At 34.2% G+C, this 13791-nt stretch overlaps 1 protein-coding gene across 1 annotated transcript in view; it reads right to left on the bottom strand.

Annotated features, from left to right (window-relative positions):
- Positions 1-1073: 1073 nt before the first annotated feature.
- LOC109377726 (submaxillary mucin-like protein) overlaps positions 1074-13791 on the bottom strand; it is a gene marked incomplete at its 5' end in the record, with an annotated part of 17088 nt that continues 4370 nt past the window's right edge. The window contains 15 exons of the mRNA XM_019634160.1: positions 1074-1263; positions 2203-2311; positions 2990-3029; positions 3979-4089; positions 5442-5479; positions 5825-5987; positions 6076-6107; positions 8107-8136; positions 9628-9675; positions 9842-9891; positions 10382-10439; positions 11473-11526; positions 11971-12000; positions 12135-12188; positions 13417-13464. Coding sequence (XP_019489705.1) covers positions 1074-1263; positions 2203-2311; positions 2990-3029; positions 3979-4089; positions 5442-5479; positions 5825-5987; positions 6076-6107; positions 8107-8136; positions 9628-9675; positions 9842-9891; positions 10382-10439; positions 11473-11526; positions 11971-12000; positions 12135-12188; positions 13417-13464 — 1055 coding nt within the window. The remainder of the gene's footprint in view (positions 1264-2202; positions 2312-2989; positions 3030-3978; positions 4090-5441; positions 5480-5824; positions 5988-6075; positions 6108-8106; positions 8137-9627; positions 9676-9841; positions 9892-10381; positions 10440-11472; positions 11527-11970; positions 12001-12134; positions 12189-13416; positions 13465-13791) is intronic.

Below are 13791 nucleotides of genomic sequence, written 5' to 3'. Positions count from 1 at the left end.
CAATCCACATCACTGAATTTGATTACTAATCACTTATGGTTTAGATCTGGATGGACTTGGATATTACTTTACACTAGAGTCTAGATTATTATTTTTGTTAAGGTTAAAAAATAGTACAAAAAAAGGAAATACAAACTCTTTGGCATGATTTGTACAATCAACACTGGTTAATTTTTATATGTGCTTGTGAGTGAGTCTAGACTATTATTATGTTCACTTAGCCCTTGAAATCCAGCCTCTTTAGCAAAATGTTTCTGAGCTTTGATTANGAGTGGGTTAGGGCGATGACATTTAGTTTAGTTTTGGTTTTGCTGAGTTTGCCTTAATAGAACATTAAGTTAGAAAAGTAAATTCAGGATTGTATCAATGTGCCTGTAATTCAGAGGAGAGGTTGGGACTGGACATATAGATTGGAACTTCTCAGTGAATAACCACATCTATCTGTGTTGATGAAATCATCTGAGCCTGAATAAAATGAGAAGAGGGACAGGATGCAACTTGGGAGAACTGGACTTAAAGGACTTGTGAAAACTAGGATGTTTACTAAATGTAGGAGAGTTAATTAAAAATAATTCCACAGAAACAGTAAGAAAAATTGTCAAGAAAAAAAAGAGTAGAAATTTATCAGATCCTACAGAAAAATTATAAGGGAACAACTGCTGGTGTCCCAAGCGGAGGGAGTTGTAGTAGAATGAAATGGGCAACATGACTGGCATGGAGAAGCATGGAAAGAGAACAAAAACTATATCTTCAATAAGTTTAACAGTGAAGGGAAGGAACAAAACAGGATAATGGATGAAGAGTTGAGATGAAGATGAAGAGTACAGTAATAGTATACTGGAGAGCCATGACATGATTCAGTTTTTCCTTGACTTGCCGAGTTCTTATTTATATAAAATAAATACATGTGCTCATTAATTGCTTGCAAAATTGTATTTATTTTTCAGATCCAGTCAACAAAAGAATAAAATGCCTCACAATGAGAACTCACTTTTTGAGTGAGATACAAATGTTTAGCTATTCTTACAGTTATTTGTTTTTTCACTTATAAAATAAATACCTGCCTGTTGGTATCAAGACTCTGAACGCGCTGAGCTCATAGAGTTCCGGCACTTGTCTAAGCAAGAGCATACTGTGATGTGCCTGTATCTGTAAGGTATTGTACTGCCATCAGGACAGTCAAGAGTAATTTCTCTGAATTCGTAGTTTTCTTCTCGACAGCAAAGGCATGAATTTTCCAATTGATAGATATCATAATTGTACCTAAAAAAAAAAAATCAGTAATAAATATTTTTTTGAAATACATTGACATCAATGCTCAACTTCTAATCATCTAGGTCAGAGGTCGCCAAACTGCGGCTCGGGAGCCACATGCGGCTCTTTGGGTACGTTCCATCTCAAAAGTTTGCTGACCCCTAGAAGAGCCAATCCTGTCCCTCACAACAATTTAAAAATTATTCGAGAGCTATAAATATATTTTTACATTATCACCATTATATGAATAAATACCCTTTAAAAATCTTATAAATGAAACTATGATAGTTTTGTTTTATTTTCATTTTCAATTTTACTTCAGAGGCTCGCAAGCCACAGTTTGCTGACCCCTGGAAGCTCTTCTGTCTCAAAAGGCTGCTGACCCCTGATAAGTGATTTAGAAAGCCTTCGGACTAATTTATTATTTCCCTACACTCTGCATTCTATTTCTCCCTCACTATAAATTTCTGATGTGGACCAGTGATAAGCAATATGTAAGACCAAAAGAAAGAAGAAAAGAAATTCAAAATGGAGATATATAATTGCATATTAGAGTATTATAGTACAAAAAAATAAAACAGGATTTCAAATACACAACATAATACCAAGGTATTATTCTCCATATATTAGTCTATATATAAAAGTGTATGCAAAGGAAAAACATGTAACATATGTTATGTCTAAAATGCAAGTGACAATACAAAAACATACTTTTAAGCAAGAGGATTTGCTTAAGTATTCTCTGTAATCACTGTATGAAAATAAATACATTTGCCATAAATGTATTATGCTTGATATATCTCGAAAACTACTTCAAAATAATTCATCATTTTTGAAAAATGTTTATTTTAGATATCATGTAAAAACTTTCCATGTTGTTTTAGAAGCTTGAATTCCTCCACAATGTTGCAAACTTAACTCACACTACACATGCAAAGAACAACTCACTTGATGGTGTTTTTGCATTCCCCTGTGCATCTTGCCATCTCAACTTTTTTCTTGCAACCATTGTACTTAACCGTCACATTCACGAGGGAAGATCTGCAATTAGTATTACCTAAAACAGAATGGATAAGAGAGTCAGAAATGAGGTTTAACATGAACAACTGCTAAGCCTGCTTTCTTAACCATAAAGTAGAGAATAATAATAACTACTTCACACAATGGTATTGAAGGGGTTAACTGTCTCAGCACCCAGCACAAGATACCTGTTTAATACTCAGTAAATGTTATCTTCTTTTCATTGCTATATCACTACCTTAGAAGAAGGAGAAGGGGGGAAGGGAACAGGGGGAAAGGAAAGTAGTCAAGAGTGGGGAGAGAAGGGAAGATGGAGTGTCATCATTGTTTTCAATACCTAGTTTCTCATTGCTGATCATCCTTCTGACCTATAATAATATACCAATTTACAACATAACCTGCTGATGTTAGGAGAGCAAGCTAAATTTTCTCTGTGAAAATTAAATTTTCTTCTGTAAAAATTCAATTTTCACCCTTGTAAGCATCACTAAGTTTTTACTAGGAAGAATGTTACAACCAACATGAACAACTAACTATATATAATACATTCTATACAAATATCAATTATTAGTTTATGCATATAGGGTTAGACTATCTGTTGTGTTACAAGCACAGGAGACTTTCTGTTAATGATCTGCCATTTTGGTTTAAAGAAACACTAAATTTTTTTCAACACTTTGTATTTCCTATACACGTAAAGCTTAGTTTTACTTACATGTATAGCAACATTTTCTTGAATCGTAGACTCTGTCTTTCTAAATGGGTGAGAGAAAAAGAAAAAAGACTGAAAATATTGTGTAATTTCTATAAATATTATAGTATAATATTTCTTAGCATCTCAAAGGGGGAAAATGGAATAGATGAGGTTGCTGATCTCAGATCAATAAGCAAGGATGGGAGAGTAGTAATAAAAATGAGACTGAGTATTCACATAACTTTTTCAACAGTGGGTCAAAAGGGAAAAAACAATATTTAAACTAAATTTTTTTAAAGTAAAATGTAAAGGAATAAAAATTACTCCTTATTTTAATTGAAAAATACTTTAATAATGATGTTACTACGAGACACTGTTTCTCACAGGCAGGAATTTCTACCTTGCACATTATTGCAATCTTAAACTTTTCAATGTCTCAAAAATTCAATAAAAACATAATAAATGTTGCAATCCAATATTGGGGTTCTAAAATAAAGCTTTAAACTATATCATCAATTACATTTTCAGAAAGAAAAATTAGTTAAGCTTAAACCTTCCTTAAATAATTTAAATGTAAGCTTTCTTTAATACAAAACTCTTCCCCATATTTTGGGGGGATAAAAATAAAGACTGTGGCACAAAGAAAGATCTGAACATAAACACACATGTGATAATATGACATTTTTTATTTTTATAGAAAATGATTAACCTCAATCCATGAGCCTTTAAAAAAACTAGGATTTTTTTGTTTGAAAATAGCAAAATGCTTTCAACAGTAACTTATTTCTTCTATAATAGCATTACATTAAGTTTTGTAGAGCCTGCAACTATATCTTTGATATAAAAATATACATGACAATAAAAGGTGGATGAGATACCTGGAATGAAATCTGCAAGAAATTTATGTCTATTGGCCAGAGACAAACTTTTCCAAATGAGAAAGAAGACAGGCTGTGTTTGTATTGAACATGAGAAGTTAATCTTGTTTATTACTTAAGAAGGTGACTTACTTCTGCACACCAGGTCTGTTTTGGGCAATCTTGGACTACTGCAATGAAACCAGTGTTTTGGCAGGAGTAGGTGATGCATGGGTTATTGGAGTCACCAAATGAAGTGCCAATCTGGGAGGTAGGAAAGGGGAGGGAATAAAATAATTATTCACCTTAATTTCTTTTGGAGGTTAACAATAAAACCTGTAAAAACTTTTCAAGTTCTTGATGTTCAGTGAATTTCCAGAGGGACTTTCAGCCATTCGGTTAATATTTAAGAAAAGGTGGATTAAAAGCCTTCTACTTCCATGAATAAATCAAAGTTCCTCATTGAGAACATAGAATGTGTCAAGATTCTCAAAATAAGATTCACCTATAGTTACTCTACTATAGTTTTCAGTATTTTCAAGGCAGGTTATTTTATGGTGAGTCGTCAACTGGCCAATTTGTTATATTCTATGTATGAGGGAAAACAAACAATAAATATAAATGGAAAAAAAATGGCACAAAATAGGTTTGTCACAAATGACAAGTCCAACAAGACATCTTACTTCAATTTTTTGCTTGTGTTTCTATACGTTTAAAGCCCTCTAGATGGTTTTATAATTAATTTATGTTCAAAATTCAAACACCAGTTTGGGAAATTCTATTTATCTCAGGGCCTCAAATTTTAATGAGCTTTTTGGGAAACTGAAATTTTATTATTGCAGCTATTTTGCATATAAATGATGAGAGGTAAAGTTTTTTCTTTGTTCTTCAAACATCATCATATTTGATGTTCTAAAACTGTCATAGGTTCTCAAGTCAGGTCACCTTTGAAAGCTAGAATTTAAGATTCCCAGATAGAAATTTGAGTATGATAAAATTTAATTTATCAAATTAAACCTCTCATAGGCTTTGTTTTTATATATTTTCTAACATACCACATATGTTTTATTTTAATTTAAAAAATATTTAGTATCACCAGTTCAAATGCATTAATATCAATTTGAGAATGATCTGGTTTTTATGAATTCCTGATGCTTGTTCTAAAAAGTTAAGTTGCTTTCCAAAATGCCAAATCAGTTGTCAAAATCCACCTCTGAATATACTGTGTTGATATATTCACATAATGGGGTTCTAGTCTTTTGGGTTTTCTTATTTGATCTCCAACAGTTTGGCCATCTGATCTTTCTGGTTATAATTACAGTTTAACTCTGTTCATTGATTTGAATGTTACAAAGTGTGTCTTCTCCATCTGGTGAGACCCATGGGAAATATTATTCAGAATCTGTATTGCTAACTGGTTAGTGATCAAGTATATTTTCTCCCTTTGAAGCAAGCCATGCTGAGTGTTACATTAACTTCCTTTTGAAATGAATATAGGAAAAAATGAACAGATTCTGCTCTACCAGAACTTATGATTTTTTTCATATTATAAGCTGAAAGAGCCTGCATTTACTCGTAAGTACATTAATAAAAATATAAAGTAGAAACAACTTTACCTCATGGTTGGTGTTGTTAAATAAACATGTTCTTGGTTCTGAAAAATAAATACATTGTTTTTATCCTAAAATAAACATAATTCTGTTTTTACTTACAAAACAGAAATTATAAATGGGATTGTATTTAACAGTCAATTATAATGTGCTTCCCATAATACTATCATCTCCCTTTAATTTACTGATTATACTCATACGAGTTAATTCTGGGTTTCTCCCACTCCAAAGATAAATTTTAAGAGAGCGAGTACCAATTCTGTTTTATTTATCACATCTATCTAGCATAGTGTTTGACACATATTAGTAACTCAATAAATATCTCTTGAATATGTGAATAAGGAAACAGCTATTCTATTCAATTCAAATATTGTATCATGAATACACACCACAGTGTCCGATTTCACAGCATGTATCGTTAGCTTTGAACTTCACAAGCCTCTCTCCATCTTTGCATGTGGGTGGAGAAGGGCACTCTTTGGGTTTACAGTCTACAGAATTTGCATTAGTACAGGTACATCTGTGGCAGTTGGCAGTCCATATGTCTCCAGGCTACAGATACAAGCCAAGTTAGAATGCTTTTCAAATACAGGAATGACAGAAAATTTGGATTAAAGTAGAGAAAAAGCTGTGTACTTACAGATTTCTCTTCTCCCAGTGGACCATGGCAAACTGTTAACATGAAATGATAAATGCTAATTAAATTTGATAAAATATAACCATCTGCTATTTGTAGACAACCACCAAGTAGCCAATATTGTAATTGGTACTAGGATTTCAGAGACACAGAATTAAGGGATTGTATGGTGCCTTAAAGTAAAAATAAAATTGTATCCACCTACTTTGAGCAAAATGTCCCTAATAAGCATTATATATATATATATATATATATATATATATATATATATATATATATATATATATATATATTGGGTTGTTGAAAAAGTCATGATGTATTTTTTCTGTTTTTCGTTGCAAAAATGCGTCATGACTTTTCCCTATCTATCTACCTACCTATCTATCTATCTCCTATTTTTACAAACCCAGCAGAGGAGAATTCTTAATTTCTTCTGCCAGTGGTCAATAAATCTTATGGCTATTGTTTTACTTTCTGATTTACAGTCTGACTTCTGCCTCCATAATCCTACAAGTCACCAAGACTTCATAACTACTTCTCAAGGGCCTTCTCAGTTTTCAGGCTCCCCACAATAGCTGACATTTGTAACTCTCATCTTCTTCAAAAAGTTCTCCTTCCTTCAGATTCAGCACTCTGAGTGTTTCTCTTTGTTATCAGCTCTTCTTCCATCCTCTCATTTTGTCTCTACTCTTTCCCCTGCTGCTTTCCTCTATCTCAACAGCTTCCGCTATATATCAAGTAGATGACTCTCAAACTTCTAGCCCCAGTCCATACATCTCATATGAGCTATGGACCCAGGTCACCCTCAGCTTAATAAATAGCACACCAGCAGATCTATATGAACCTCAAACTCAATGTGCACAAAACAGATTGTTATTATCTTGCTCCTAAATCCAGCTTTTCATCTAAACTGGCTTCCTACTATTAAGGACTGAGCTATTCTTTCAATGATTAAAGCTTAAAACATAGAAATCATTGTGATTCTTTCTTTTCCATCACTTGGCATCTAATCTACTGCAAATTTTCATCCTCACATTAATCCTTTCCTTTTCTGGTTCACCGTGGTACAATACTACCCCAGAACCTTATTATCCTTGAATATAGCATGATCTGGCTTTTTCAGGGGTTACTCTGACTCAGATTACTTCCTGATCCAATCAAATTTCTATACTTTAGTTAGACTAATTTTCCTAAAGCCTAATTTTCATCTCATCATTGCTTTGATTGAAAACTTGATGTCCTCTTTCGGTCTTGTAAAATAAATACCTTCTCTTGGCATTAGCTTCTGAGGTCTGCCATAATGTGGATCCAGTCTATGTTTTCAACCTTGTCTCATGTTTCTTATTTATATACCCTGGACTACTCTACATGTTGTTCTCAAATTCCAATTCTGTAATAAAATACCTGAGGTTCCTCCAAAGTATACACTATATGTAAATATATGTGACACATAATATACACTGATGTAATGCATGTTGCGCATTTTTTACTGTGAAATTTATTTTCAGCCTTATATGAAAATTGACTGTATTTCTTTGATAATATTCCTTCTTACCCTATATCATAAGATCAGAGAATGATTTTTTTAACCTTTGCCACTTTCTACAAAGCACATCACATTGGCTTGAGAATAGTAGAAATTCTAAAATTACTGAATGTTAGTTAACCTTAATTTTTCTTGCTACAATTCAGTCCTCAAGAAAGCTGAAATTATCAGTTTAAAAAAGTACTATAAAGTGACAATATTTTGATCAAGATATCATATAATTACACAACACCCTTTATTTAATAGGTAAACTCTATTTAGACTAACAACATGTATTTATTTGGTTTGGCTTTATTACTCTGTGTGAGAGAAAACAGTCTACCAATTCACTATTTATTTGGTGAATGAAAGCTAAATGTATCCACTTTAAATTTTCTTATTATATAACATGTTCATGGCTAAGGACTTTTATTGGCATGACCTCTGAAATTTGATTTACAAGAGCCATTAATGCAGAATGATTGGATTTCAAGTGCAGTTATTCTTACCTGGAGGTGGTGGAAGAGATGCTGGACATCCTGTGTAAAAACAGACAGCTTGTATTAGTCTCTAAAGTTATTGGAATAGTTTAGAGATAAATATAGTTATCTAATTAGTGAAAATAATTGGCTACATTGATAGTCTTATAAACAGACATATTCCCATCTATTTTTCCTTTCTGCTTGCTCCTCATGGCATTTGAAATTCCGCCATTAGAGAGTGTTTCCTTTGGATCTTGAATTTTAATGGGAGGGGAATATAAGAGTCTAAAGAGAAATGAGAAAACATTAAGGTAAACATCTCTTACTAAAAAAATTTTTTTGCAGACAGTTCTGATGAAGAAGGAAGAGGATGATTCAAATATAGGAAAAATATAAGTATTTTTATTACCTAGTTTTAATCCTTTAAAAACTTTTATCCTCTTTTGGTCTTGTTGAAATATTTCAATCTTGTTCTACCTCCACCCCTGCCAAATGCTTTTTTTGAGGCTTCATATATCACATATTTTGGTCAACCCCACAATTTGATGATAAACTTTAAACTGTATTTTCAGACTGCTAAAAATCAAATTAATATTTTTATTCTACCTATCAAGCAAACGGCTGGCCTAGAAGCAACAGAATATTTGAGAGGAACTTAAAATTTCTGCATGTTTAGGTAAAGGGACACTGACAAGTAATAGGTACAGAAAAATAAATGTAAAAAGTAGGAGTTTTGGGGATCCAATGTCTCTCTTTACTGAGAGAGGCTAGGCTAGTCCCCAATTATGAATGCTTAGCAGATTAGCAGAAACAAGCAATAGGAGAGAGAAATATCTATTACACATAAGTGCAGCAGACAAATCCTTCCTGACCAGAATTCCAAGAGTTCACTGAAAATATTTGTAAGAGGAGCCATAAAGAACAACATCCTAATCTCCACATAGCTATCAAAATAATTTCTCTAAAACACCTATATGATCATATCATTCTCTTAATAAAATCCTAAAGGGGATCCCATTTAGTATAAGGATAAATTCCTAAGTTAGGAAATAAGGTTCTTTATGAATTCTTCTCTACTTACCTTTCCAGTCTCATTTCTTCCCTGAATCTCATACAATCATCACCAATATCTAGCTGATTCCTGAGTTCACTGATGCTGTCTCATGTCTCTGTCTTTTCAAGGGCTCTTTGGTAGAATTTCCTTCTCACTTCAGCCAATATTAAACTCAGTCATATCCTTTCTGATGCCTTCACTCAACTACCAACTAATAGGCAGAATTTAACACTCCTCTCACCGCACCTCTGGGACCATAATTGTTGTAGATGTTTGTGGGTTAGCATTGAACTCGTTGTAAAGATAGTATCTGTACCCATAATAATCTCTGCCCCCCCACCCCTCATACACACACGAAGTAATAAAATGGCAACGGCAATATTTTATTGATTTTTTTTGCTATTAGTGTCTGTTATAGAATATAATACATATGAGGTATTAAAGAAATGATAGTTGATTAAGTAACAAAGAAATTAGGACTTTTTCATACTGACCTGTTTTATTTTCAGTTTCTTGATCGCCTGTTGTTACTATAATGGTTTCTGAGGGGAAATAAAAGGATGACATTGTCATTTTATTAGAATAACATGCATGCATATCAAGTCTCTGTGTTGTGAGGGCACAAATGGTCACACAAATTCATGCTGAAAGGAAACTTTGTGTCAAATAGACAATTCATTCCAGTACCTTTGGGTCATTTTATTTTACCTGGGAAGAATACTTTCAGACTTGTTTTAATTCCATTTGACACTGAGGTAAAAAGAAATATTAAAAAAAAATTCAGGAATAGCAGATAGCAGATTTTATAACCTCATACTCAGAGATTTCAAACTAAGAGATTCATAACTAAGTCTTCAGGAGAGGAGTTATGGTGAAAACTTAACCCAAAAAAAAATCCTAGAAAAAAAGAATATCCCTAGTTGAAATTCAAAGTCATGTTCCAAAAGGAAATTTAGCTTAACCTTCCTGGCTTTTCTCTCCTGTTTCTTCCCCACTCCTTCTCTCCCCCAAAATGAACTCCTTCTGTATAATCACAGATACACTGATCATCAACGAGTTTGTACCACTAGCCTTTATATGTTTGCATTCCAGTTCCAGAGGTTTCTTTGACTCTTGTGGAAGCAGTGACTACCAGGGAGGATTAACAATGGTGATTATAGGGGACTGGAGAAGACAGAGTTTAATATCTGATAAGCTATCCTGTTGTCTGAGATGCCACCAAGCAAAGCTGATTTATTATCATGTGACTTACCTGTGGTAGAAATCCTAGGGGCAGTGGTTGTTTCAGATGCTTCCTTGAAGTTACCTAAAATGAGTAGGGGAAGAGCAATGAACTTTTTCTGGTCTCAAAAGAGAATGTCCTAAGACATCTCCACATGAAATGTCTCAAAGCACCTGGAGTGTACTAATGCATCTACTAAGGCTAGTTCATGCTCCTGCCATTGAAATATAAGAAGTCCCTATTTTAGTAGCAACTTGCTTACAGAAGTAAATTAAATATTCTCCTATGACCCTAGTAAATTTCTCACTTATGGCTCCACTTCTCTAAATGACAATAACTTTTTTCCCCCTTAACTCTTTTACTTCCTATAACTTGTTTTTTTTTGTTGTTTGTTTGTTTGTTTTTGGTTCCCCTTTTGGGGGCACAGAGTGACAGAAAATGAGAAAACACCTGTGTTGATCAAGATGGGCTTAATGTTCCCCTCAGCTTGGTTAAACTTTAGACATGTTTCTTCCTGGTTATAGATTTCTGCAGCCCCTTTTCTTAGAGTATTTACTTTAGAAAATTTGCAATTGCAAATTCTGTCTCTGCCTCTGTGAGATGTAAACCTTTCCCAGCATCCGGGCAGTTCTACAATCCAGGAATGTCTTTCTCATAGACCTGGGGGGTCACCCCTTTGAAATGTAATCATCAGGAATAATAGCACTTCTATCTATCTCGCTGTTTCTGTGGGAAGGTAGGAGACTAACTTCATTCTCTATGCACCAGTTAGCAAACATAGATGGCCTAATTACATAGACCAACCTTTCCCCTAACACACTCCAGTACTTGTCCATTAGCTCACCCCAATACTTAAACACTCTCCTGTCTTTTGTTTCAGCAGAGTTAAGTTCAAAATCTCATTGCTGGTGCAATGAATGGCGTTGACCACTATTGTAATATTCTTAAATAAAGTCTTCATTGACTATTTAAGTTCATCTGGTGCAACTTTTCTTTTACAGTTCAAGCTGGATAGTCATTCATAGAGATAAATGTTGGTTATCTAAAATATTTGAGTGTTAAAGGGGAGAAGAATGTTTCGCATGTAAACATCATCTGAGTCAGTAATTTCCATTACCTGGGCTGGACCTTTCTGGGAAACCAGTAATTTCACTTGATATTACAGAGGTACCTACAAAGGCAAATAAAGAACATTTCATATGAGACACATCTCCTATCACTATTTGCAAAGATCAACAGCAAGAGGGGGAAGTAAATCAGATGAAAGTCTGGGCCAATGCTGCAGCTAGCCCATAAAATACGTTTGTGAATTACAAAAATCACCCCCTTGAGCAGATGACGCTTCATGCCTTTACACCATGTAGGAGGAATGTTGGTCTGATGGATTTCAGCCTCAGCTCCTCTGTTTAGTGGTTGCTCTTCTTCACCTTTACGAACTTATCCAGAAACTCAGAGCAAAAAGTCAACCTTAGGTGGCTGGAAATGTACATTCTAATGACATTCAATACCTCCTTTCCTGGGCCTTTATCTTTACCCTCAACAATCTCCTACATTGAGACAAAGGCACAGGATTCATTAATGAGAATGCAAACGTATTTGAACCACTGATACTTACTTGTTTGCATTCCAACTCCAGTGGTGGCCCCTAAGAAAGGCAAACAAGAATGAGGTCAAAACTACTGTGTTGATGCTACAGTAGCCAGTCATTTTCATAAAAGGGCTCTTATTTTTCTAGGCTTAGCTACTTAGAGCCAATTATTCAGTATTGATAATACTTGCCTGTGTTGGCACTTTCAGAAATAACGGTTGTGCCAGAGGCTATCTCAGTAATACCTGTAATAAGAGGGAAGGCTGAGCCCCACAAAGCCTTTCTCACCCTAAGAAGAGTGCAGTATTGGCAAGCATTCCTGTCTCTTGGGAGCAATGCAAAACAGTTTAATAATTTTTCTTGCACCAAATGTTAAACCTGGCATATTTTTCAATGCACTTTCTAATGACTGCACGTTCAAAGAAAACATGATAGGAGGGAATCACAGTCGCCTCAGATCTTATTTCCCTAGATCTAGAATTATCTAGAATCTGATTACTAAATTAGAGAATGTTTGGCTTATATTCACATGACTTTCTGCAAGTAACTTGTATATAGCTCTGGTTCTCCAATGGAAGAAAACCAGAAAAAAAATTTGTATCTGAACTTGTGGCCAAGGATTAGATATCTTCATCAAAGCCTTAGTCAACAAATTTACTTTCATCTTTTATAGTGATCTCAACTTACATTCTTGACTACTGGTGACTCTTATCAATACTGTAGTTATTGCCAGACCAAACAAAAAAAAAACAGGAGTAAAGTTTCAAAAAAACAATGTATCTAGATAATTACATGTATGGTGTGTTCTCTAGGAAAAACCAGGGTGCTGATGTAGGTTGGCCTTATCATCTGTTATTAAATTAAAAGCAACCACTTTCCAGCCATCCTCATTTTTATTCGCAATCTGTATGTGGTAAACTCAAATGGAAAAATCATTGACAATACAAAATCCAGCAAAGCTCACCCGATGAAATTCCTGCTTCAGTGGTTTCAACACCTTATTGCAAAAATGTGGTTTGTATAATAGCAATTGAGGAAAAATTGAGAAGCTTAGAGTTTATAAATATGAAAATAATGTGGCAGTGTACAATGTTGTCCTGAGAGATACTTAAAATTTTTTTTTCACTATTTGACTTACCTGTTTTGAAATCTCCATGTAAGGATGTAGTACCAGAGCCTGTCCCAATCATACCAGGGATGGGAGAGAGAAGAAAGAAAGGGTTATGTGTAGCGATATCTTCCTTATTGGATGGAGATCACGATTTAGGAAAAATCCATGCATTTCTATGAAGGAATGTATTCCTTCTCTAAGATTCCCTGCCCCAGAAGGTGAAATATAAACATATTTGTTTCTTGCTCTATTTTATTCCCTGTGGTAAACTCCAGTCTTCTGGGATCCTTCTTTTCTGGTATGAGGATCATGGAGATAGATGCCTTCCCCATCCTCACCTTTTTTTATTTCCCCATGCTTACCTGTTTTACTTCCAGTAGATTGGATCCCTGGAATGATATTGGTGACTCCTGAAGGTTAAAACAAAAACGGAAAGGAATATGAATCTTGAAATTTTAATTAATTATATCAAGACAGCACTTATAATTTAAAATTTTTATAACTATAAGACTAGGCTCTCGAAAAATGAGCCCTAAGAATTTTGGTTGATCCTATTTGATTTGAGATTCTGAACCAGTCACATCTTTTGAGTCACATCCCATTACTCCAACACTCTGTCTTATGGATTTGACTTAATCCATACTGGCAATCATTGAGCCCAAACTCTTCTCTTTTTTTAGGCTCCTTTCCTTTGCCTACCCTTGAAAGCCCAAGGAATCATGTTTTAATTTTTTTTT

Source organism: Hipposideros armiger, unplaced genomic scaffold, assembly GCF_001890085.2.
Source record: "Hipposideros armiger isolate ML-2016 unplaced genomic scaffold, ASM189008v1 scaffold_1528, whole genome shotgun sequence".
NCBI classification, from domain to species: domain Eukaryota; kingdom Metazoa; phylum Chordata; class Mammalia; order Chiroptera; family Hipposideridae; genus Hipposideros; species Hipposideros armiger.
The sequence above is the reverse complement of the archived record's forward strand: the minus strand, read 5'-3'. Positions and strand labels throughout refer to the sequence as shown.